This window comes from Podarcis raffonei, chromosome 8 (genome assembly GCF_027172205.1).
Source record: "Podarcis raffonei isolate rPodRaf1 chromosome 8, rPodRaf1.pri, whole genome shotgun sequence".
Lineage (NCBI taxonomy): Eukaryota > Metazoa > Chordata > Lepidosauria > Squamata > Lacertidae > Podarcis > Podarcis raffonei.
In genome coordinates this window covers 26657721-26682880 of record NC_070609.1, presented here as the reverse complement: position 1 = coordinate 26682880, position 25160 = coordinate 26657721, and the positions used below count along the sequence as shown (strand labels likewise).

General features: G+C 45.9%; 1 protein-coding gene across 7 annotated transcripts in view; it reads left to right on the top strand.

Moving 5' to 3' along the window:
- RPS6KA1 (ribosomal protein S6 kinase A1) overlaps positions 1 to 25160 on the top strand; it is a 98056-nt gene that overhangs the window by 54900 nt on the left and 17996 nt on the right. For 6 of the 7 annotated variants that reach the window (XM_053398678.1, XM_053398679.1, XM_053398680.1 and 3 more), the window contains 8 exons: positions 10960 to 11013; positions 16399 to 16515; positions 19070 to 19151; positions 19391 to 19471; positions 20265 to 20344; positions 23691 to 23797; positions 24709 to 24746; positions 24915 to 25057. In XM_053398678.1, the coding sequence (XP_053254653.1) occupies positions 10960 to 11013; positions 16399 to 16515; positions 19070 to 19151; positions 19391 to 19471; positions 20265 to 20344; positions 23691 to 23797; positions 24709 to 24746; positions 24915 to 25057 (702 nt within the window). Of the gene's footprint in view, positions 1 to 10959; positions 11014 to 12510; positions 12734 to 16398; positions 16516 to 19069; positions 19152 to 19390; positions 19472 to 20264; positions 20345 to 23690; positions 23798 to 24708; positions 24747 to 24914; positions 25058 to 25160 lie in introns of those variants that run through there. The other variant, XM_053398683.1, reaches the window with a different exon arrangement.

The following is a 25160-nucleotide window of genomic DNA, read 5'->3' as shown; positions in this document are numbered from 1 at the left end:
TTGTGAAGCAACAACCGCACCATGTTGGCTTCCTCTGCTATGAAGCATGTCATCTGTACCTGTCTCTGATCATAATGTTATTGCGAAGAAGGCTGCTTCAGAATGGCAGTAACTTTCTGCAAATGATACATTCATTCTTTCATACACACACCTTAAGATTAGGTGGTCGATACAGGGGAACTGTGTGGGAGTCGTCAGCTCTCCACGTTTCCACATCAATTTGCGATTTTTTAAAAAAGTCCTCATGAAGATTCATCAGCAAGTCAGTTCAAACATCTCTTAATGGATACATCTTTGTGTGCAAGTTTGCCAAATATACACATTTTTTGCATTGCAATTTCCCCTTATATTGTGCATCCTTCTGTGCAATTCTCAATAATATATGATTTCTGTATGCACAATTTACCCTAGCATATGCACTTTTTGAATGCAGAGAAGTGTTAATTTTATAGGCCAATATTTTAAAGCTGTGTTTTGGTGCACATATATTGTTTGGAAATGTGCAAATTAGGTAGATTCACATTTCTGCCTTATTCCTATCTACGACGCACATTAGGGATCACACCCGAGGTCATTTGCCCTTTCAGTACCTTTCTGATTCATCAGCTGGGCTGCATGCTAGAAGCACTCTGTGGTTTATCTGTGGGGAAATTGCACAGTTTCCTCTAGGCGGAAAGTTCCAAAATATGCCCAGATGACATAGCGCTGCTGCCCAGAGCAACCCTGCTGGCGTCCATGCTCAGGAGAAGGTGGCTAGCAGGCGATGGGAAAACAACTTCCTAGAGCTACAGAGATGATGAGGCTTCTCTTCCACACCAAGGCAAGTGTTATGATCCCTTGTGGTTGTTTGGGCTGGGCTGGGCTGGGCTGGGCTAGGCTGTTTACAACACAGCTTGGCCCCCTGCTGGTTTGTCTGCTTGGAGCAGGGGGCAGAAGGCCTGAGAGATTACCAGGGATGTGTGATGAGAATTGAGGGCCTGTGGGCAACTTTTAAGTGTAGATTGTTGCTAGATTGTTGTAGAATTTGTTTCTAAGTTTTGGAAAGTCCAGAATTTTAGGGAGGCCCTCTAAACTAAAGGGATGGGCGACGTTGCCTTATACCAGCTGACATTGTTTTGTCCATCTAGCTACATGTTGTCTCCTCTTAGTGGCAGTGTGTGTCCAGGGTCTCTGGCAGGGAGAAGTCTTCCACCTTTGCCTGCACTTCAGGCTTTTCAAACAAATTCACTGGCCATCGCTAAGTACTTTTTGCTGCTGCTGCTGTCCCAGCCACCGGATGAGGTTTGGAATATTGTTGTTGGAGTTGTGAAACTGTTTTAGTTTTTTGTAATACTGAAGTTTGTTTATAGTGGGTATTTTAATGGTTGCAAGCTGCTTTCAGGGACAATTTTAATTTTAAAAATGATGAGATATTTTTTGCAGCCAGGATTGAACGTGTTCCATCTGAATGCAGTGCTCTGCCACTCAGCCAGGTTTATTCCATTTATTATTATCATTGTTATTATTAGGAATACCTTTGTGTGAGTGAATGAGAGAGAAGAAGTGGGTATTTATAGGTGTCAGCTGGTCTAGTAGCCAGACTCAAGGGTCAACTGCCTGGGCTGCTTCTTGTGGTGGCACCTTGACTTTTGGAAACTTCCCTTCCCAGTTGCCTGGCACCAAATTTAATTTCTCCTCAGCACTGAATAAAAGCATTTCTTTTTTGCTGGGGCTGTGGGCTTTTCATGGCTTTTAGATCAGTCTTGCTACCTGCCTTAAGTATCTGCTTTAATAGTGCTGTCTTAAACATTGTTTTAATCTAATGAAATGATCGTTAGTTGCCTTGATTGAGGACACTGTTCTCAATGGCAGAACAAAATCATCTTAAAAGGATTTTAAGTAGGCTGTATTTGGCCTAATGGTAATTACACTGGGTGATATTGAGCTAAATCATACTCAAGAATAGATCTATTGAAATCAATAGGCTCTGGACTATTTATTCCAGTGGATCTACTCTGAGTTTGATTTAGTTGTATTTAACTCTAGGTTAGCCTTTCCCAACCTGGTGCTCTCCTGGCTTGGCACTTTAAAATGGCACCTGGCTTTGCCTGCTTAGAGCTGTCGTTCTGCAGGGTAAAGTGCCATGTATCAGGTGCCACCATGAAGATGGAGGGGATAAGTTAAGGGTGGGGAAAATTTTTGGCCTGGCAGACCAGATCTTTTACCTCTCCATCTCCACACCACAGATCAGCTATTGACACCAGGGGACTGCTAGGTAGGTGCCCCATGCACTTGTCACAGCCCAAGGGGGGAGGAGAAGGGTCTGCTGATTGGAGTACACTAAACTGAGGCCAATTCCTGTTCCTTCCTGAAAGTGAATTGCACTAAAATGTAGGTGTTTAGTGGTATGGATGCACAAAATACTGCACAAGAAACAATAAAGCGTATCTTTCTTGATTTATGCAGGGTACACTTTTTCCTTTTAGAGGGATCAATGGAAGGAGGAACATCAATCAGAAGCTGTCATTGTTGCCTCCAGCTCAGTACTGTCTGCACTGATTGGCAGCGACTATCCAGGGATTGACTCCCCCCCCCCAAGCCTGTGCTGCACCACTGAACTGCACTTACCTCTGTCTGTCAATTTGGCTCCCGTTTCCGATAAGCCTAGCATGTATTTCATAAATGAGTTGCAGGGGATTTTGCCCATACTGTTCCTTCCACCTTAAAAAATAAATAAACCCCAAACCTAAACCATCTAAATAAGCTGTGAAGAAGCTAGTTCCTCTTTATCTTGGAATACAAATGAACATCCTGTTTCCAAAACCACCTGCAAGATACAGAAGCGGGTGAAATGGCAAGAAAAGAAGGGTGCTTCCCCTGACTGTATGCGCACACACCCACACCTTTTCTTATCTTAAAGGAAGGGGGATGTGCAGGATACATGTCTCCTGAAAGCTTCTTGAGAGCAGGGCTTTGCCTACCAGAAGAAGCACAGCAAATCAGTTAACCGGCATTGCCCAACCTGGTGCCCTCCATATGCAACTCCCATCACCCCTAGCTAGAGTGGCCACACGAGCTGGGTCTTATGGGAGTTATCCAGATCATCCGAGGGGCACCTGGTTGCCAAAGACTGCAACAGACTGTTCCCTGGGTCTGTGAGGTTGTTGCTGGCTCCTTCTGCTTCAGCCTTGGTGCTTGTCAAAATATTTGCTTGTTGGTTGTATGGAGGGAGAATTCTGCCTGTGGGGAGGGGGAAGTTAGGATTTGGAGTGCTGCACAGTTTGCATTATTTGGCGGACAAGGCATGTGTGGATTATCATTGGATCTAGCCTTGGTTGGTAGGATTCAGCAACTACTTGGCTAAGGCCCGTCTTTGGCCTTGTGATTGCTGTTGTTTATCCCTTTTTTTCACTAGAATCCCTTTGGATTCAAACTACACCCAGGTTTTCCTAACAGAGGCAAAGCTTTAGATCAAGGGCTATTATGGTTACAACAGAAGAACTCGTTATTTGGGCTCGCACATCACAACCCTGTGAAGAAGATAGCAAGTGGCTCCTGGTGTGATGACCAAAGAGCCTTCATGACTGAGTGGGAATTGGGACCTTGATCTCCTCAGTCAGCGCCACATTATTATGCTAGTCTTAGGAATTGGAGCACGGGGAGCTGTTGAGCAATGGATTTTCAGCAAGGAACCCCCTTGAACCTGCAAGAGGCAGTTTGTGCACCTCACCACTGACACCCTTCTTGGATGGGCTCCACGCTGCATAAGTATAGCAGCATCAGCACTGGATTAGTGTTTGCTCTTTCTTCTTCAGCTTTTAAATGGTCAGATACCGTATTTTTCGCACTATTGGACGCACCGGTCCATAGGACGCACCTAGATTTGGGGGGGGAAATAAAGGGGGGGAAATTTATCCCCCCCCCCGCCAGGCGCGGGGCTGGGGCGGGGGAAGCCCGAGCTTCTCCCTCCCCCAGAACGGGACCCAGAGCCATGCCGAAGCTGCGTGCAGCTTTGGCATCGCTCTGGGAGCTTGCGGGGCTGGGGGAGGAGGAAGCCCTCCGCCAGTCTCCAAACCATGTCGGGAGACAGTGGGATGGCGCGCTGCGCCTCTCTCGCTGTCCCCCGAGTTTGCGGGGCTGGCGACGGGGAGGAGCAGGCTTCTCCCCCCGCCAGCCTTCTAGCCAAGTCGGGGGACAGCGGGAAGGGCGCGCTGCGCCTCTCCCGCTGTCCCCCGAGTCTGCGGGGCTGGCGAGGGAAGGAGCAGGCTTCTCCCCCCTGCCAGCCTTCTAGCCAAGTCGGGAGACAGCGGGATGGCGCGCTGCCTCTCCCACTGTCTCCCGAGTTTGCGGGGCTGGCGAGGGGAGGAGCAGGCTTCTCCCCCCGCCAGCCTTCTAGCCATTTCGGGGGACAGCGGGATGGCGCGCTGCGCCTCTCCCGCTGTCTCCTGAGTTTGCGGGGCTGGCACGGGGAGGAGCAGGCTTCTCCCCCCCGCCAGCCTTCTAGCCATTTCGGGGGACAGCGGGAAGGGCGCGCTGCGCCTCTCCCGCTGTCCCCCGAGTCTGCGGGGCTGGCGAGGGGAGGAGCAGGCTTCTCCCCCCTGCCAGCCTTCTAGCCAAGTCGGGAGACAGCGGGATGGCGCGCTGCCTCTCCCACTGTCTCCCGAGTTTGCGGGGCTGGCGAGGGGAGGAGCAAGCTTCTCCCCCCGCCAGCCTTCTAGCCATTTCGGGGGACAGCGGGATGGCGCGCTGCGCCTCTCCCGCTGTCTCCTGAGTTTGCGGGGCTGGCACGGGGAGGAGCAGGCTTCTCCCCCCCGCCAGCCTTCTAGCCATTTCGGGAGACAGCGGGATGGCGCGCTGCGCCTCTCCCGCTGTCTCCTGAGTTTGCGGGGCTGGCGACGGGGAGGAGCAGGCTTCTCCCCCCCGCCAGCCTTCTAGCCATTTCGGGGGACAGCGGGATGGCGCGCTGCGCCTCTCCCGCTGTCTCCTGAGTTTGCGGGGCTGGCGACGGGGAGGAGCAGGCTTCTCCCCCCGCCAGCCTTCTAGCCATTTCGGGAGACAGCGGGATGGCGCGCTGCGCCCCTCCCGCTGTCTCCCGAGTTTGCAGGGCTGGCAACGGGGAGGAGCAGGCTTCTCCCCCCGCCAGCCTTCTAACCAAGTCGGGGGACAGCGGGATGGCGGCGTTCCGCCTCCCCGCTGTCCCCCGAGCTTGTGGGGCTGGCGGTGGGGCTCTCCTGAAGCCTGGAGAGCGAGAGGGGTCGGTGCGCACCGACCCCTCTCGCTCTCCAGGCTTCAGCGAAAGCCTGCATTCGCACCATAGGACGCACACACATTTCCCCTTCATTTTTGGAGGGGAAAAAGTGCGTCCTATAGTGCGAAAAATACGGTACTTCCCGGTTACAAGTTTGCGGCTTCTCTTTTCGGCCTGGGCTCAGAGAAACCCAATTGTTCCGGAAATGGTTCCCTCTTCTTCCTGCCAGCTGTAGAGACTTTGCTGCAGATTGAGATAAGTGGAAGTAAGAACAGCTTTTGCAAGGGACTCTTTACAGTTCACTTAGAGAGTCCTGCTTGCAGGAGGTTTGCGGTTTGAGCATTTATTTGGTTCATTTCCTCTGCTGTGTTTTTGTGTTTGTTTTTAAAGTGTGTTAAAGAGCTTATCCTAATCTGTGCACATTTAAATCAGCTTGGGGGTGGGGTGGTGTCGTTACATCCAAACTTTTTCAAGAGACATGCCCTTCAGATGTGTTCCTTTTTGCACTTCAGCAGTTGTGGAGGCAGAGCATCTAGGAGATGAAGTAATTTACAAAATAAAAATGAAATTGGTTGCACGTCGTCGTCCCCTTCCTTGCACGATGCGGCTGAAAGACAAGTGTCCTTTAAATGCCAACAGGCAGAGAGGCCTTTTACCTATATGCAACATTATAATAATTACTCCACTCATCATCATTATTTTTTTAATTTGTTTATTATGCCATCAATGCACATGGTACTTTGGAGTTACACAGGGCCAGTCTGGTGGAGTGGTTGGGTTGAGACTAGGGGGGCGAGGAGTTCAAGTCCCTTTTCAGCCATGAACCTTATTGACTGGCACTGGATCTGCTGCTGTCTGGGCTGGCCCTGCCATTTGTTAAAATGAGTCAGGAAGATGAAAGAGTCACATCCTTACTCCATTGGCAGCAGTGCCCCGCCAACCTAAGTCTGCCCATGTCAGTCCTCACCTGCCTTCTTACATGCATCCAGTTTGGGGGGTGCTCAGCTTCCTCATCCTTAGTCTCAGTGTTTCCCCATGTAGAACTCAATATGTAGGGGCAAAACTAGAATGAATGAATGTAAGGCAGAGTTGTTCCACATGGCCTTTGGCTTGGAATCAACTTGATCCCCTTCCCCTCAATCCTTTTTCCTTTCTCCTTTTGTGATGGAACTCCTGTTTGGGGACATCCTTGGCTTTTTTTCTGACCCACATAGGACCAGTCTGGATAGTTGGCCTTGGTGAAGATTTGACGTTTTCATCCCCAAAAAGTTTTTGATTTGAGTTTCTACTGAAATGAGGCTGCATTTTAATGTTGTATTTTAATCTTGTTGTATTTAATGGTGTATTTTAATCTTGTTTTTAAGTTGTATTTTAATCAATTGGCTAACCGGGTGTTAGCCGTCCTGAGCCGGGTCTTGGCTCAGGAGGGCGGGGTATAAATAAAAATTATTATTATTAATGAGGCTGTTCTGGCTCCTCCAGCTACTGTCGGGCTGGCTGCCTTCTGTCCCACCAGCCTTAAAGGTCAGGTTATTTGTTCTAAATCTTCCAACATTCAGCTTCATTGGATGCCCACGGGTCCTCATGTTGTTCTCCCTCCTTCATAACTTTTCAATGTCCACTTTCTCCATGCCATGCATAATTTTATGATCTTCTATAAAATCACCTCTTTCTTGCCTTTTCTCTAAACCAAAAAGCTTACGGGATTGCACCCAGGACCTTCATCATGCAAAACAGGTGCTTTATTACAGAGCACATCAAGAGTGCTTACAATTAACTTCTGTTGTGGATGCATGCTGCAGGAATGAAAATGGGAAGTTTTGAGAGAGGATTCCTACTTGAGTTTCAGCCTGTGCTAGTACAAGATCTCAGGAGCAATTCCTAACTCTTACACACAGACAGTTGGACATAAAGACTAAGGAATCAGGACTTTCATTCCCTTACCTTGAAAATGAGGCAGGCACTATCTTCCTCTCATCTTTTCAGCATCTATTGAAGACCTTCCTCTTCCAACTAGCCTTTTAAGTGGAGGTCATTATCCCAGTCTGAATTTGCATTGGAAGTATTTTAACTGTTTTTTAAAAGTGAAATTGTGCTGAAATATTGCTACTGTTTTTATACCTGGAATTGTTTTTGATTGTTTCATATATGAAACTGTTTTGGATTTGTTTTTACACTTGTTTCATGATTTTAGCTGTTTTACTTGGTTGATAATTTTTTTCAGAGTTTTTATAAAGTTCAGTTAAAGACCTCTCAAAGAAAACAGAGAATGTACCTCGGGTTACATACGCTTCAGGTTACATAGCTTCAGGTTACAGACTCTGCTAACCCAGAAATATTACTTTGTTGTTTTTTTAAAAAAATGATATTTATTCAAAATTTCATCAATACATAGACACAAAAAAAGAAACAAGAAAAACAGAAAAAAGAAAAAAATACAGCAAAAGATAAAACAAAAGGAAACCCCCCCAAAAAAGAAGAAAAATACAAATCTCAGATTACAACTTTTCAGTTGCTTAGTTCTTGAACCTCCTCACACCTCCCTTTTTGTATTCTAGTTTAATTCGTTATTTCAGCAAATTCTTCCCATGTTTCTCAATTTTAATTTAAATGATTAATCTTCACAATCTATCTTATTTATTAATCAACACAACCTTTCCATCTTTTGAAATAATCTATTATTCAATTTACCTTAATCTCTTAAACCTTATCTTATCTTAAAAATCTTAAAATTTCAAAATTTACATCATATTCATACATATCTCCTTAAATCATTTCTACTAAAGCCAATTTAGTTCCTTTCCAGCATATTCCCTCATATTTCATTAATGTTGCACTAATTCCAAAATTAACAAAAGAATTTCCCTTGATATCTCTAATTTTTATCCAACGTCCCTTCTTCCTGGTTTCGGGTCATGTCAGTCCTTTCTGTCCATTACATCCAGTCCATCAATCTGGTGTTCTAATGTCCGAGGCCCTTAAATCTCTTCTAGGCCCCTTCTGCAAATTTTTTTGTTCTTGCTTGTGCTTACGCACTTCTTTATCTATTGTTGGTTTCTTGGAGAGTGGGTCTCCGGAGGGTTCCATCCGGTAATAGTTTCCATTTTCCTTCATCAGACTGGCCCCTTCCCCCAAGTCCCACTCCCTGTCTTCATCTTTGTAATCCAAAAAATATTTATCCAGAAGATAATTGTTCACCTGTTTCATAGTCCCACTAGAGTTAAAAGCTTCCTTGACTTCAAATACTTCCCAGCACTCTCCAAGTTCAATCTTCCAACGCAGTGACTTTTGTTCCTGCAGGACTTTGGATCTTTCCATTTGTGTTGTTTGAGGAGTAATCACTGCCTCTTCCTTCTCCATCTGCCCTTGGACTTGCCTTGTCAAACCAGATTCCTGAATTGATCGCTGTATAACTTCTTTATCCTTATTCCCTGTTAAACCATATTCACTGGCCACAGCACTCATCAAGTCCAATTTTTCGTGCATCAAGTTCATTTTCTCATGCAGCTGCTCCAGCAAAGTATTAGTCATGCCAAGGGCAGACACCAAACTTTCCTTCCAACACATTTCTGTTCAAGGTCAAGGTCAAACGGCTGGTCCCACGATCCAAATCTCACATCTGTAGAGTCTCCAAGTAAGCTGCAACAACAAACTGACAGGCTCCCTCTAGGGGACACAATTTCTATTTGTATCCATTTTTAAAATATATCCAACAAAGGAGATTACTTTCGATTTCAAATCCTTTCGATTTCAAATACTTTGTTTCTTTAAGAAGCAGAAATGCAGAAAGTAGCATTGAAGTTAATTTGTTTCTCTTTTTTTTAACTATCTGTCAAAATGCTCCACTTTCAATCAATGGACGTCTCAAACAGTTTCTGTCCCGACACCCCGTCCCCAGGTTTGGGACGATGGAAAGTTAAATTCCTTTACTCTCCTTCTGCAGGATTAAACAGTCAAATCCCCCCCCCTTTTCTCCTGCTTTCAAGGGGGTTTTATTGGTTGTAAATGCAGGAAATTTCCAACTTTAAAGCAGTTTTCCAGGCTATTAGGTTGCAAGGTCTTTGCTTCAGTCTATATACAAAAAGCGGAAGGCGGACTTCCTGTTTAAACCTTCCCGCTTTGTGCCTAATTCATAAATTTTGCAAATTTCTTAATCCAATTCTCCGTTTTTACTCACGGGTGCTTGATTTAGAGTCCAAATGTCATCAGGAAAAAGTCAGCGCTCTCCGGCGATGGCTGCGCGGCTTCCCTCCATGGAAATAGCGATTGGTTCGCAGCACCGCGCTGCTCACCCCACTTCACTCCGGAGCCCCGAAAAGGGGTTTCCTCTTGAGTAGAGGAGGCGCCCTTGGTGCTCTGCCGAACCCCATGTCCCAGGCTTCTCCGCCTGGGATTTCTAGCAGGCCCCCGCCTTCGCCGCGGCGGGAAGACCCAATTTCCACAGAGCCCGTTCCTCCGATTGGAGGAACTCCGCCATTCATCGTTGGCGCTGACCCGGAAGTAAGAGTACTTTAGTAAGTAAGTAAGTACTTTGGGTTAAGAACTTTGCTTCAGGATGAAAACAGAAATCGTGCTCCGGCAGCGCGGCGGCAGCAGCAGGAGGCCCCATTAGCTAAAGTGGTGCTTCAACAGTTTCAGGTTAAGAACGGACCTCCAGAACAAATTAAGCACTTAACCCGAGGTACCACTGTATTGTATTGATAGTTTGCTTTCTCATTTGGTGAACTGACAAGAAATTGTACGTTAGGAACAAAATTGGATGAGATTAGGACAATGGAACTTATGCTGGTTGAGCGTGTTGTGTTGGTCAGAAAAAGTTACTCATCCAAGTTCCAAATGAATTCTTGAGGTTGCAAAACTGTTACATTGGTCACATCTTTTAAAAACACAATGAAAAGAAGACATTTAAGCTACCTGTGGTATTCTTGTTGATTATTTTTGTAGAGTTAATCATGCCAGCTAACAGACGAATAATTTATTGTTAAATGGAGTTCAAATAATATTAACTAAAGCACAAAACATTATGTAAAGGATCTTACACTGGTCACTATGGAATTACTCCATGACTTGTCTGCCACTGTTCTGTAAAGAGTATACAAACCTGTTGGCCCTTACCCAGAACAGTGGGTTACAAACGCTTTAGGTTACATACACTTCAGGTTACAGACTCTGCTAACCCGGAAGTAGTACCTCAGGTTAAGCACTAGCTAAAGTGGTACCTCAGGTTAAGAACAGTTTCAGGTTAAGAATGGACCTCTGGAACGAATGTTCTTAACCAGAGGTACCACTGTACCAAAAAGTATCCAAATTCTGCCATCGAACACAAATATGTATGTAAAACTTTTTTGTGGCATATTAGCATTGCTCACTGCCTGGTGCTTCTATGATTCAAACTGATTTTGTCACAAAGAAAGAAAGATTCACTTTCTTTCTTCCATTCTTTTTCTGCTGCTGCTGTTGCTACTACTACTATATCAATATGAACTGGGAATTTTACCAGGAAAAATTGAAACCTAAGGTTCAGTAGATAATTGTACTATGTGTTGATGAGCATGGAAGTCACAACCTTTTGTTTGTGCTATACTTTTGACACTTGAGAGGAACAGCATCAATTTGGCTATGTCCACAATTTGATATCCATGCTTCAGATGAACATATTTAGAAAGTGTTGCTGTTGTTTCAGGTTCCATAGACCTCCTGCTCAGACACTATTTTCTCATTTTGTTTTGCAGGCAAAACGGAACACCACTTGGATAGAGAGAGACAATGTGAACACAGCAGATAAGGTAAAAACTGCATGCTTGCGGAACACCTGTTTGGGAGAGATGTCTTAATTTGTGTTCTCACCTTACTTCACAAGCAGATACTGGGAGATGGGCTGATTATTTCTGTACAAGATTTGAGTTGAGTTAATGTAAGCTGTCTTTCTCATTCTTTCCTTTTGAGGTCATACTGTCTTTGTGCTTTTAACTCTGCGTGAACCGAAGTTTGGAAGTTTGAAAGGGTGGAAATAGGTTATCTAAGCAGGGATGATAGGACGGCATTGTTAGTCACATAACAACGAATTCACCAATATGACCCAATCCCCAAAATCAAACATGGCGGACTTTTCAGTCTCTTGCAGACTGAAGGGCTACAGCTAACACCCAGACTGAGGGGTCACAGCGAACATCAGCTGCCTGTTACGAACAATTCATATTTCCATTTTCATGAATGAAGTAGGTAGCGAAAACCAACAATTGGGGGCCGTTTTACGGTTCTGCATCTTGAAATTACAGTATTACAAATAAAGTTTTAGCCCTCGAAAATTTTTGATGTGGACCAAAACTGAGATTTTAGTGAACAATTTATTTTGGGTTTTATTATTTGTACAATCACTTTCATGCACTTAGAAAAAAACAAGAGAGAGAAAGTGGATCTCTAAATTATATCCACTACAGTATTACAGGCTAATGACTTGATAAGGTGTGTATATGTAATATGTTACAGGCGCCACATAAAACTTGTTCCGCATTGTAAGAAATTGATATTTTAGTGTGGGAGCACCTACGCTCTGGAATTTCCTGCCTACTGACATCAGGCAGGTGCCTGCTAAAAATATTTTTCATTTAGGAAAGCCTATCCAGGCAAGTTGAACGTTGAGGTGTGTAAAAACTGGTTTTAGCTGATTGCTGATTTTGACTATTATTATAATGTTTTTAAAAGTTGGTTTTTTACTCTTTTTATTGACAATTTTCATTGTTTTACTCTTTTGTAAACTACCTTGAGTCTTTTTTTAAGAATCAAGTGGCATATAATTTTTGCGAAATGAATAAATATGGATAAACAAACACAAATATAGATACACATGTACACAGAATGAGAAAAACAACCTGACCTTTGCCTGCCTAGAATGTAGCCTACTGATAAAGGTTAGATTCCTATCAATTTTCCCACCTACTTCTGCCTCTGGGCCCACCTGCCATCACCATGTGGCCCTCCAGAAGTCTGTTCATGAAAGAAATGGGGTCCTCGTGCTGAAAAAAAGGCTCCCCACGCCCCCTGCTACAAGAATTAAGGGGAGAGGCTTCCATTTGAACAGGAAAAAGTGGAACTGGAACATGAAAGAAGCTTGAAGGTGTTTAAAGTGAACTAACCACAAGTGTTTTGGTTTGAGGGAGGGCCGGAAGTGCTGTTTTTAACCTGCTTTGCTTCTTAAGGCGGCCCTACCTCCCTGCTTCCCATTGGCTTGGCTTTGAGTACATGTATCAGCGGCTGGTCCCCTGCGAGACCCAGAGTGCGCCCCAGCTGATGGTCTGCCTGCAGCCACCAGCCATGCTCCCTTAGGGGACCTTGGGGACCTTGTCATGAGAGATGTGCCGCTCTCGCCAGAGTGGGACGATGAGTGTGGCTAAGGAACCCAGGCTCCCTCGCATCCTTGCCTTCCTAACGCTATGGATCAACGGGAAGCGCCGCCCCGAGCCTTGCAGCCTCCCGCTGCCTCCCGCAAGCAACCTCAGCAACCCGGTCAGTACTTTGGCTTGGCCTGGCGGACAGTCTGTTCTAGCTGTGCTTATTTGCTTTTGTAAGCCGTAGCAGCGCGGCAGCTTCATGGATGATGGCTTTTTCTTCTCCTTTGGGTGTACTCTCATCATCTGGCTGGTCCAAATGCCAGCTTGTTGGAAAAAAGCAGATCTGGGTGTGGTTAGTGCCAGGAATGGGAACTGTACATATGAGTCCTGTTGAAGAAAGGAGGGATGCAGGAAGCTGCCTTCTACTGAGTCAGACCACTGGTCCCTCTAGCTCAGTATTGTCCACACTGACTGGCAGTGACTATACGGCATTTCAGACAGGGATCCTTCCCAACCTTATCCAGAGATGCCGTGGGTTGAACCTGGGATTTTTCTCATTGCAAAGCAGATGCTATCTACCGCTACAAAGGGAAATTTCGGTTCTCCATTTCGGTTCTCTCGGTTTCTTACTTTTTCCTGTCGTAAATTCAGCACTTTACATTTCTGCAGCAATTTGTTAGTAGTTGTTGTTTTTAAAAGTTTATTCATCTTTAAAGATTCACCATCATGTCTGTGCAACTTTATCCTAACAAACACATATTATATGAAGTTTTGACTAATGTTCAAATTTTTGCAAGCAATTTCCCCAGATATACAGCATTTTTTAAAGACTTTGGTCATTTGGAGAGCTGCATTGCAAAATTTGGAAAGATGTGGATTTCGAAGGATAGCTGCATTTCAGTTCTCGTATTGTTTTGGAAAGTGCAGATTCGATAGATTCGCCTTTGAATACAAACTGAGTCAAATGTCTCCCCATCTACCCTGAGCTGCACAAATATAAATAATGAACAAGCCGAGGTGGAGAGCTTGTGGCCCTCCTGATGTCCCTGGACTACAGTTCCCATCATCTGCGGCTATGCTGGCTGGGGCTGTGGGAGTCTATTCTGGGTAGGACTATACTGAGTACCTTTACGTTTTTTATACTGAGTACCACCCACAATTTTTCCTTTTTGTAAACAAAACATAGGAAGCTGCTTAAAATGACTCAGATCTATGTTCCATCTAGCTCAATATTTCCCACACTGACTGGCAGTGGGTTTTCAGGGTTTCAGGACAGGGGACATTCCCAGCTCTACCTGGAGTAGCCAGAGATTGAACCTAAGACCTTCTGCGTGCGGAACGTGTGCTCTCTTCCCATGAGCTTATGGTCCTTCCCCTTAAAATAAAGTTAAGATTCTAGTCCTCATACTTCTGCATAAAGAACTGCATTAAATAGAAACATAGCCCTCCTCTGAGTTAGACCATTGATCCATCTAGCTCAGTATAGACTACACTGCCAGAATCTCCCCAGAGTTTCAGATGGGAGTGTTTCCCAGCTGTGCCTTGAGAAGCTGAGGATTTAACCTGGGGTCTTTTAAATGCAATGCATGTGCTCTACCACTGAGCCATGGGCCAAGCAAATCAGTTACCATGCCATGGTTGCAGCCCTCTGTAAATGTGACATCTGAGTTTGCTTCCTCAGTCTTCTTGTTTCTGATACAGAGTCTGTCTCTTGTTTGATATTTCCGTCTCAAGACGGTGCCAGTTTCAAGCATTGGCATTTCCTCAGTCTCCCCCTGAAGTGAAGAGGAAAGTTGAGGGGGGCGGGCAAGGCTGCCAAGAGGCAGACAGACTCCTTGGGTTTTTTTTCTTCCCCAGAACTGCTCATGTAGCTAAGCAGATGGCTTTGGGGGTGGGGGTCTGCTTCCTCCATGTGCCAGCCACACTGACTCTGTTTTGCAACAAACAAGCCTGTTTGCTGTAGGGTGGTGGGTAATTCTGGTGGCGCAAACATTCGCACTCGTTGCCACCCGCCAAAAAGCGACGGGAGTAGATGGCAAAATGTACTGCAGTGCTTAATATCGTGGGAGGGGAAGCGGGGGGGGGGGAGAGTGCATATGTTAATTGTGGGGAAACAGCAAGTGTTTGCAAGCCACCAAGCTGCTGACTTGAAAGCTTTCCTGCAGACAGAAGCACGACACTGAGGCAAAAGCCAGAGTCTGGTGGCTTCTTTAGATCATAGAAAGGGGAACTTCGAGCCCTAGGGACCAAATATGGCCTTTCAAGCCTCTATCTGGGCCTCTGGTCTCTCCCCAGACCACAACCCCTACATAGCCATGCCCCTGACAGGCCATGTTGTGCATCCTCCTTGATTGTTTTTGCCTAGCTGGATTGCATCCTTGGACTCGGACAATGCCTCTTCCTTGCCTGAATGGAGGTTTTCACACCTGTACACATGCATCCCTGTTCCCTCTTCCCCTTCCCTTCAATCTGACTTCTCCCAGCAGTTTCTCCAAAGCTGCTGTCTTTTGGCAGCTGCTAGGTTCCAGTGCCCTGGCAAGGTCCCTTCCAACCTGGATACATCCCTAGGTATCTCACAAGATAGCTGTGCATGCAACTGCTGCTGACCCTTCTCTCTCCACCCACACCATCCTCAGTGATCTGCTTAACTGATGCAAAATGTTTGGACAGCTTTACTTGGCCCCAGTCGTAAAGCTGTCCAAACATTGCCCCTCCTGAACTTGTGCCCAGATCTGCTTCCTGGAGCCAAGGCCCTTTGCTCCTGTTCACTGTAAACTGTGGCCATGCTTGGGGTGGGGCAGTGTCCATGTAATGTATGAGTTGACAGATCCCGCAGTGTCTTGACATTGTTTATGGAACTCTGGATTTCTCAAGGCTGTGAGTGACTCAGACTCGTGTGCTGTCGAATCTCACTTTGCAGCTACCTGCATTTGCGTAAAGGATGTGCAGCTGGTCTCCTCAACTGCAGGAAGTGAGATAAATGCTAAGCACCGCAGCCCTCCAGATGTTGTTGGACTCCAACTCCCATCAGCCCTGACAATTGGCCATGCTGACAGGGGCTGATGGGAGTTGGAGTCCAACCGCACTTGGAGGCAGCTAAATAGGAGCTCCTTTCAAAGACCGCCACTCTCCATTGTGTTGCTGTTCACCAAAGGAATGCATGTTGCAGCTGCCAGCACCTTGCCCACCTGAATGTCTTCTACGTATTATAAATATAATGTGACCTTGGCATGTCCCTTGATTATAATAGGAAAATCCCTATACAAACACTGTAAGAGTTCATAGCACTTCATACACTTGCACTGCTTGCTGAGTGCTGGCAATTCAGTACAAATGCACAAAGATGGATTTTGTGCACAACCACCAACATCTCGTTGGCTTGAGTTTGCATGATGGGCTCAAGCATATTTTTGTGCTTGGAATCAATGGGGCAGTTAAGTAATTTTAGACTCTGAACTTAATGGTTTTACTGGGAAGGGAGAGCAGGTGCTTTTAAAGATGGTTAATGTGTATTACTTGATTTAACTTCAACCACCCCTGCTGTGCATTCTGCTAAATCCGGCAGGTTTCTTGACCCAAAGTCCTGCCTTGACAGTACCTCTGCTTGGAATCAAGCAAGCAGTTAACAGACAGACTGACCCTTGATTCTCATGCTATTCAGTGGCAGCAAAACGTAAAGAGATTCTGACATTGGTGAGAGAATTAGGCTGCTTTCTGCAAGCCCAAAAGTATTGTATAGTCTCTGATTGTCTGATTGTTCTTTTTAAAGCAAGCGGTCTTCTGGTCTGTGGGACCAGCTAACCTTTTTTTTCCTTTTTTCTTTTTCCTCTTTAATTTTAGAATGAAGGCTCTGTCCAAGAATATACCATCACATACCTTGTGAAAGAGGGGTCTGAGAAGGCCGATCCATCACAGTTTGAGCTTCTTAAAGTCCTGGGACAGGGTTCGTTTGGCAAAGTGAGTTCACCTTTTTGGCGTCTGTTAGCTGAGCTGATGAAGAGGAAAATGTGTGTCTCGCACTCTCAAGAGAACTACAACCCAGTTCATGAAAAGGATGTGTGCTCTACAGTATTGTGCAAACTTTTTTTGATACTCTGGATGAAGTAGTCTGGGTGCAGCCTTTGTCCTTTTTGCAGGGAATCTAGAGTGGAGGCAGACACAAGGGCACATTTATGCACACACCCTAGCTTTTTAATTTGTTGGAAGCTCTGGCCAAGGCTTCTACTTTCCAGTTGGTCAGTAGGCACTGCCTACTCATTTGTAGATCTTTTGCCTCTGTGTGGACTAGAAGCTTAGGATTTCTGGCTTCATCTGAGACAAGATCCTGTAAGTGCAGAGTCTAGTAGTGGAACAAATTTGCCTGGGAGTAACAGGGCCCCAGATTAGACCTGCATGTTACATTTGCCAACACAAAAATGACTGTTGTGGTGAGCCCATCATTTCATGCTTTATTATGGCCTTCTCTAACCTGGTACACCCCAGATGCTGTTGGACTCCAACTCCCACCAGGCCCATACAGTGTGACCAATTGTCAAGGGTGGTTAGTGTTGTATGAGGGCATCTGGTTGGGAAAGGCTGCTCTACAAAGTCTTCAGCAGTATGTGTGTTTCCGGAAGTAGGCTGCATTCGGTTCAGTGGACTTATTCCCAGGTAATATATCTAGTAACCTCCTGGCATTTTTGCTGGCCAGGTTTAATTCAAATCCATCAAATCTCCTTTGGGGAAGGTTCTCAGGCAGGGTGGAAGGAGAAAGAACTTGCCCATGTGAAGACTACCTGGTGGGAACCCTTACACATATGGTTCTCAATTGTAAACTATGCTGATCTCCGTCAGCAATTTCTAGATCAACTCTGTATCCCCAAATGGAAACCAGAGTTGGAGGTCATAGATTTTCTATTACTGGGGAATGATCAGGAGCTTACCAAGTTATTGGCTAAATATCTCTATTTGGTTTTTTGTCATCGAAATACACTGCAGACATCTGATCTCCCTGGAGACCTAGAGGTGTGACGATAGACTGCTCTGCCTCCTTTCTTTTAGCAAATGTGCCACTGGGGAAGTGGTAATTCTGTATTGATTTGTTTTGGATGTTTGTATGTGATACCTATAAAAGGTTTGATGATGATGATAGTAACCTTCTCTGAGCCAATGCCTTCCAGATGTAGAACTCCAGCTCCCATTATCCCTTGTCATTGGCCATGCTAGCTGGAGCTGATTGGAGTTGTAGTCCAACACACCTAAAGAGCACCAGGTTGAGAATGGCTGTTGTATAGGATTATAGCCCTTGGCCCATGTAGTTTCATTTATTTCAATGGTGGCTGCCAGTGGTGGCAGAAATACTCAACATTTCATGCCTTCTTTTAAAGTAAAGTACAGTGGTGCCTCGCAAGACGAAATTAATTCGTTCCGCGAGTCTTTTCGTTTTGCGCGGTTTTTCGTCTTGCGAAGCATGGTCAGTCGCAACTGCACCTCTTCAAGTGGTTTTAAGAAAAAAGGAAACAAACTCGCAAGACGTTTTCGTCTTGCAAAGCAAGCCCATAGGGAAAATCGTCTTGCGAAGCAACTCAAAAAACGAAAAACTCTTTCGTCTTGCGAGTTTTTCGTCTTCCGAGGCATTCGTCTTGCAAGGTACCACTGTAGTAATACCTCTGATCATGTACACAGCACCTTGCCATTCAGCTGCTACACACACACACTTAGAAGCAGTGCTTCCTTTCAGGGCAGGCAGCTGGGTTCCCAGTCAGGCCTGAGGCCATTTTGTTCTTATAAATGGAGTACTTAACCTTCCATTGCAGCATTCATATAACACAGTCCAAAAGTGTGGAGCAAACACAGAGATGGCATTGCCAAATTCAGTGGCAAGCTGACACATTCTGCACGGGCTGCGGCTTCTACAAAGCACCCAGACTCTGTTGATCAGCTGATTGTCAGGGCTTGTGCATAGCTCCCTGCGCAAGTGCCAAAGCCCTATCACCTGCATTGCTCTGTGTGCAGTGTTTGAGAGCGCCAACAATCAGCTGTTGTTCAGTGTGGGTAAAAACAGGTCATCTGACATCACTGTGATGTCAAGTGACTGACAGGTTGGGGGCTCTGCCCCACCTGTCAAATGTGTCCCATAGGCAATGGAGGAGGTAAGGACCCAGCCCAGTTCTCCACTCCTGGTAAAGGCCTTCGAATCTGAGGAAAGGCTTGTCACACTCAACTTATCCTATCTCTATGCGTAGACAGGTAGAGACAATTTGGGGTTTTGCGGAAAGGGTGCAGCATGGCAAAATGCAGAGGACAGACCTGTTGGGTTCTGTTTTTTTGTTTTTAAGATGAGAGCAGCCCCATCCAGTGTTGGAATTGGCAGTTGCAGTCAACTTAATTTATTGGCTTGAAAACACTAGGGAACAGTTACAATTTGACTTCTCCCCACCTCCAAACTTCAAGGTGCTCCTTTCACTGATTTTTTACTGAGTGTGACTCTCTCTCTCTCTATTTCTTTCTGTCCTGGCCTTTCTCTGTGCAGGTTTTCCTCGTAAGAAAAATCACCCCACCGGACAATGGCCACCTTTACGCCATGAAGGTCCTAAAGAAAGCCACCCTGAAAGGTAACGAGCCCCACTTTGTTATAGGAACCTGAATGAACCAGGAAGTTGTGGTGCAGGGTATACATTTCAGGCGCACGTCATCCTTGGCCATCATTATCCTCGTGCTCACTTGCCCCTGCTAAATGTCAGATTGATGTGGACCTAGACTAGCTTTGGGTTGAGACTCAGTCTTCAGAGCTGATGCTGGGTGCTTTTTTTCCAGTTGTGATATGTCTGAATTGAGCTTTCTGTGTTGACAGTGCGTGATCGTGTAAGAACAAAAATGGAAAGAGACATTTTAGTAGAAGTCAACCACCCATTCATTGTGAAACTCCACTATGGTGAGTGCAAAACTTCACCTTTCTTCTGGCATTCTCTGTCTCTTTCCATCTCCCTCCCTCCCCACCCCTTGAAATTCTTCCACTTTCTGAACCAAATCTCTGTTATCCCCACCTATTAAACAATTTGTTAGTCGGCGCTGATTCTATCTACGTATTTTTCGCTCTATAACACGCACCCGACCATAACACGCACGTAGTTTTTAGAGGAGGAAAATCCGTAGGCATGCCACCCGTAGGCTTTCCCTCCATAACACGCACAGACATTTCCCCTTACTTTTTAGGAGGAAAAAAGTGAGTGTTATGGTGCAAAAAATACGGTAATTCCCCTTAACTTGGGACCAGAAGCCCACTTCAATCCTGTTTGAAACCTGGTTAAATGGTTCATGTGGGGCACTTTGTTTCTGGGGGAGGGCCAAAGGAACAGCTGCCTTCCCCAACCTAGTGCCCTCTAGATGTTTTGGACTACAACTCCCATCAGCCCCAGTCAACATGGAACTGTCCTTGTGTGTGCCTAAGGCTCCTTTAACCACTTGAGACATTGCTCAGGCTCATAGCTGTCAACCTTCCCTTTTTTGCGGGAAATTCCCTTATTCCAGCACTGTTTCCCGCTGCTTCCCGCTGCTATCCCAGATTGTTAGATATCCTGTAGACTGTCCCCGGGATATGTGAGGCTGCTGATCCCTTATTTTCACATCTGAAAGTTGACAGCTATGCTCAGGCTTGGCTGGCTAGGTTCTCCTCCAGCCGCTGGCAAGCTCTGGGGATCCTGATTGTTCTGTATCTCACATCTCAGCTTTCCAAACGGAAGGGAAGCTGTACCTCATCCTCGACTTCCTCAGAGGAGGAGACCTCTTCATGCGCCTTTCCAAAGAGGTGAGTACATGCATGCACCATGTGGCTCATGGGCAGTTTGGCTGTATCTGATTAGATGCTGGGGAATTAAAAAAATTGTGCAGTGCAGGTATTGTGCAGCGGTGTGGGGATGTGTGGCTTACCTTCTAGGTTAGAGTGTTGGACTGGGTCTGGGGAGATCCTAGCTCTAACTCCTGCTGAGCCATGAAGCACAGTGGGTGGCCAGTAACTGTCTCTCAGCCTAACCTACCTCAGAGAGCAGTTGTGAGGCTAAACTAGGGGTAACCATGAAAGCGACTTTGAGCTCCTTGGAGTAATGCATGCATATATAATGGAGATGGGCTGTTTTCTGAAGTAATGAGCAAACATCAGCCCTCTTTAGAACGGCACATACATTCTGCCACATGTTGCAGGGAAGTACACTGGCATCTGCAGGAGGGGAGGCCGTACATGTGCAAAAATACCCATCTCCGCAGATGCTCACACTGTACTTGTGGACAACAAGGGAGGGGGCAATGGCAGCGGTGGGGTGTCTCAGCATGCGGCCCTGTCCCTGCCCCCATGTACAGGAGCATTAATGCCAGAATAGGGCTTTCAATAGGGTAGTGTGCAAGTGGTTATGAGAGTCTCTACTGCTGTCATTGATGTATGTTGCCCATCTATGCAGTGGGGATAATGCTGATCCCAGTAAGTCTGCCAGATCTTCTCTTGGAACTGTAAAATGCTGAAGAAATATAATTGAGCCCATGTACAGTGGTACCTCGGGTTAAGTACTTAATTCGTTCCGGAGGTCCGTTCTTAACCTGAAACTGTTCTTAACCTGAAGCACCACTTTAGCTAATGGGGCCTCCTGCTGCTGCCGCACCGCCGGAGCACGATTTCTGTTCTCATCCTGAAGCAAAGTTCTTAACCCAAGGTACTATTTCTGGGTTAGCAGAGTCTGTAACCTGAAGCATCTGTAACCTGAAGCGTATGTAACCCGAGGTACCACTGTATATCCCGCAGCTTGAGAACCTCATCACACAAGCACGCAGACTCTCTTATGCATCAACCCTCATTTTGCCTTTCATCTTTGAAGGAAAAACAACCTGCAAGTTTCTAACCCTCAGGATGGCAAAAGATGAAAAATACATTTTGCTGCCTCAAAGCAGCAATCAGAGATCCAGAATTGCTTGCAGACTGCATTGAGTTGAACTTTTCGGATAGCCTGCTACTTTATTTCTATCTCTAAAAATAGTTTTGCCATAAGCAAATGCTTGCCATGCCTAGCCAGTCCTGCCAGTCCTATGAAAACATGTGGGCAGTGCTGGTCAAATCTCCCCAAGGCCTTGTAGGGGATGTTGCAGACTCTACAATGTTAGAGGATCAGGTGTGGGGCTTAGGTGTTGTTCACCTAAGCCACGTCAATGCCTTACGTTTAAAGCAGTCTTATACCACTCTGACAATCATTACTTCCTCCTATGAATCCTGGGAACTGTAGCTTGTTATTGGTGCTGTGAGGGGTCTCATAACAGCCCTCCGCACCCTTAGCAAATTACAGTTCCCAAGATTCTTCGGAGGAAGGAAGTATGACAGTTTAAAGTGGCATAGAGGTGCTTTAAATGTAGGGGGTGGGCAGGCAGAGATGCAGTGGACTGGCCGCATGATCCATGTGGGAGACTTGATCACATAGGAGATCCCTGCAGAAAGCAGGCCTGAAATCATTACTCATCAGCTGATAGGCAGTGATTTCATGGCTGCTGATCAGCAGTGATCAATTTAGTTTCCAAACTCACAAAGTGGAGAGACTATAGAGGGAAGAGTAAGGAGAAGGTACAGCAATTCTGTTTCCAGACGACTTAGGCTGCCTCAAAATATGCAGACTGTCACGTTTTTAAGACCTGTAGGAGGAAGATTGCGAGACTGTGTGTCAGCATTGGGAGGCAATGCAGTAGGGGGAAGGAGAGAGCAGTGGATTTGACAATATTGTTCCAGCTTAATTTGTTCCCTGGTTTCCAACTGTCTTCAGAGCTTCTACGACAGTGGGTCCATTTGCCATTTCCTCTGCACTAAAGGGGGGAGGGGCTTGGAATTCCAAAAGCCAGTTTCTGGGAGAGGAAGGATGCTGTAAGTTTTGGCATTTGAAGAAGCAGGCTTTTGGAAGAAGACAAGAAGCCTCGCCCCCCACCCCTTTTTTCTTCTTTGTCAAGCAGAGCAAGAAAGGATTACAAAACAGTAACACATTATCTCCTGTTACACCATAGCTGCTTGAGCAAAGCGATTGGTTACCTTGGAGTAGGAGGGGGAAAGGCTGGCAGGAAGTGTGGGGAAGAAGAGGCCCCAATGGGGTAACAGGAAACTGCTCTGAGAACAAGGAAGCATGTGACACCAGGAGGACAACAACTAGATGATCTTCAAACAAAGATTCCAAATCTGTTCCCCCCCCTCCCCACCCACTGCTGCTTAGCAACTTCTAAATGTGCTTTTAAAATTGATGCATTTACTAGAATTGCTTGTAGAATTGAAGCAATGAAGTATATTTTTAATACGGTGGGAAAGGAATGGGAAAGGATCTTTGACAGAGCTGTATGTGCTCATCACATTCACACTAAGAGTGACTCCTGGGGCTTAAGAAAAAGCTGTGCAGGAATGGAACCCAGATTCTACTGCAAGAATAAATTATATCTGTCTATGTCTATCCAGATTCAGAGATGCTGCTTCAAAGAGCTTAATAGCCTCATCCCTCCAAAAAAATAAGTTGGGATAGTTTAGCACAATTACTTCTTTGGAACCTGGCCTGCCCTCTCTTGAGATTTACCGACATCTGTGCATTTTTTTAGCCATTTCTCTACATGAGTAGTGAGGTCTAGAAACTTGCAATTCTTTTTCTTTTTTAAAAAGAAAAAGAATATTATTATTGATATTTATTAGTCACTTTTTTCAGAAAAAGGAAACTCAAAGCTGCATTGAACATTAAGAACAAGGATAAACAACCTAAAACACACAAGTAATATATGTAAGAAACTGATCTAACACAACCCCACTATTTTTACCTGGCATCTACAGTTAGTGATGGTGCCAGACATGCCTCTCTGGGGAAAGCGTTCCATACATGGGGAGCCACCACTAAGAAGGCCCGTTCTCATGTCACCCCTCCCTCAGGGGGCACAAGGCAAAGGGCCTCAGATGAAGACTGCGGAGTCTAGGTTGCTTCATGTGGAGAGTGGTGGCCCTTGAGGTATTGGGGTCATGAGCCTTGTAAGGCTTTATAAGTTACAGAATTTGACATGGAATATCAATAGTACTTGCTTGCCTAACAGTCTTAACAGACACATGATGTGTTAGTTCTGCATTTCCTGACCTCAGCTGACTTCTCTGTTCCTCCCAGGTAATGTTCACAGAGGAAGACGTGAAATTCTACCTTGCAGAGCTGGCACTTGGCCTCGGCCACTTGCACCGCTTGGGAATCGTATACCGGGACCTCAAACCAGAGAAGTATGCCCCTACCCCTTCCTGGCTCTCAGGCAGGCCCTGATCCAGGCTGGTGTTTACATGCACTTCCCCTTTTCCTGAATGTACAGCTTGTCAGGCACGTCACCAGAAACCTTGCAACTCTGACCTGACTTGCCACCAACTCTGGTCCAGGGGGTGACGGGTGGAATCTGAGAGCTATTCAGAAACCCAACGACTGGTGTGGAGACACCTGGAATCCTGCTTTTCCTCTTCAAATGAGACCCCAAATTCTTGGTTTGAGCAGAGATGAAGCCCACCACACCAGGCGTCAGGGGCTGCCAACTGTTCCTAAGCAGACCATCATTCTGTCAAGGGCACTTTGAGGGTGGGGGTGGGGAGGACAGGATGAAATGTCATGTACTGCATCATTTTTGGCCTTCCCCTCTGTCACAACTTGCCCCAGTGCTCTGTCTTCTGTAGGGCCAAGAAGGCAGCTGGGACTAATTCCAGAGCGAGAGGGCCAAGCTTGTTTCTAGCTTGGCTTGTGAACATAAAATGGTGCTGAGTTGTAGAAGAACTTAAGAGCATTAACCAGCCAGCACCTAGCTAATGGGTCATGTGGGAGATGGAATGCAGTTGAATTCTGTTTTGCAAGCTGTTTTGCAATAAGGCTTGTACCCAGTGTTGCACTAAGTAACCATCCTGCCAGTGCAAGTATTACCCCTCCTTCCCCCTGCATCCCCCCTAAATCTGCTCTGGATTCACCCCCCCAACACTCCAGAGCAGATTTGGGGAGAGCCCAGGAGGGGTGGGGGGAGTCCCACCACACAAGCAGAAATCCTTGCACTGACAGGATGGTTACGTAGGCATGTATCTAATGTAGTGTTTTGTGTTCTGCTGATTTTATTCTATTTGTTTCTTCACCTTTTGTTATTTCCCTCTTTTCATCGCAGTATCCTCCTGGATGACGAAGGCCATATCAAACTCACAGGTACAGCCTGCCCTAAAAAGTTGATTGATTCCTGAATGTGATGATAAACTGCTTCTCTCTGTCTTGTCAAGCAAGCAGCTCATTTATTTTACTTTTTGCTCTCTCTATCGCTCTATCTCTCTATCCCCAAACCCCCCTACCGTCCCCAAATTCTTACCCCTTTTGCAGACTTTGGTCTGAGCAAGGAAGCCATTGACCATGAGAAGAAAGCCTACTCTTTCTGTGGGACAGTGGAGTACATGGCACCAGAAGTGGTGAATCGCCAAGGCCACACCCAGAGCGCTGACTGGTGGTCGTACGGGATTTTAATGGTACAGTGTTTTCTTTCTTTCTTTCTTTCTTTCTTCTTTCTTTCTTTCTTTCTTTCTTTCTTTCTTTCTTCCGCCCAGAGGCTGTCATGGCAGCTAACATTGC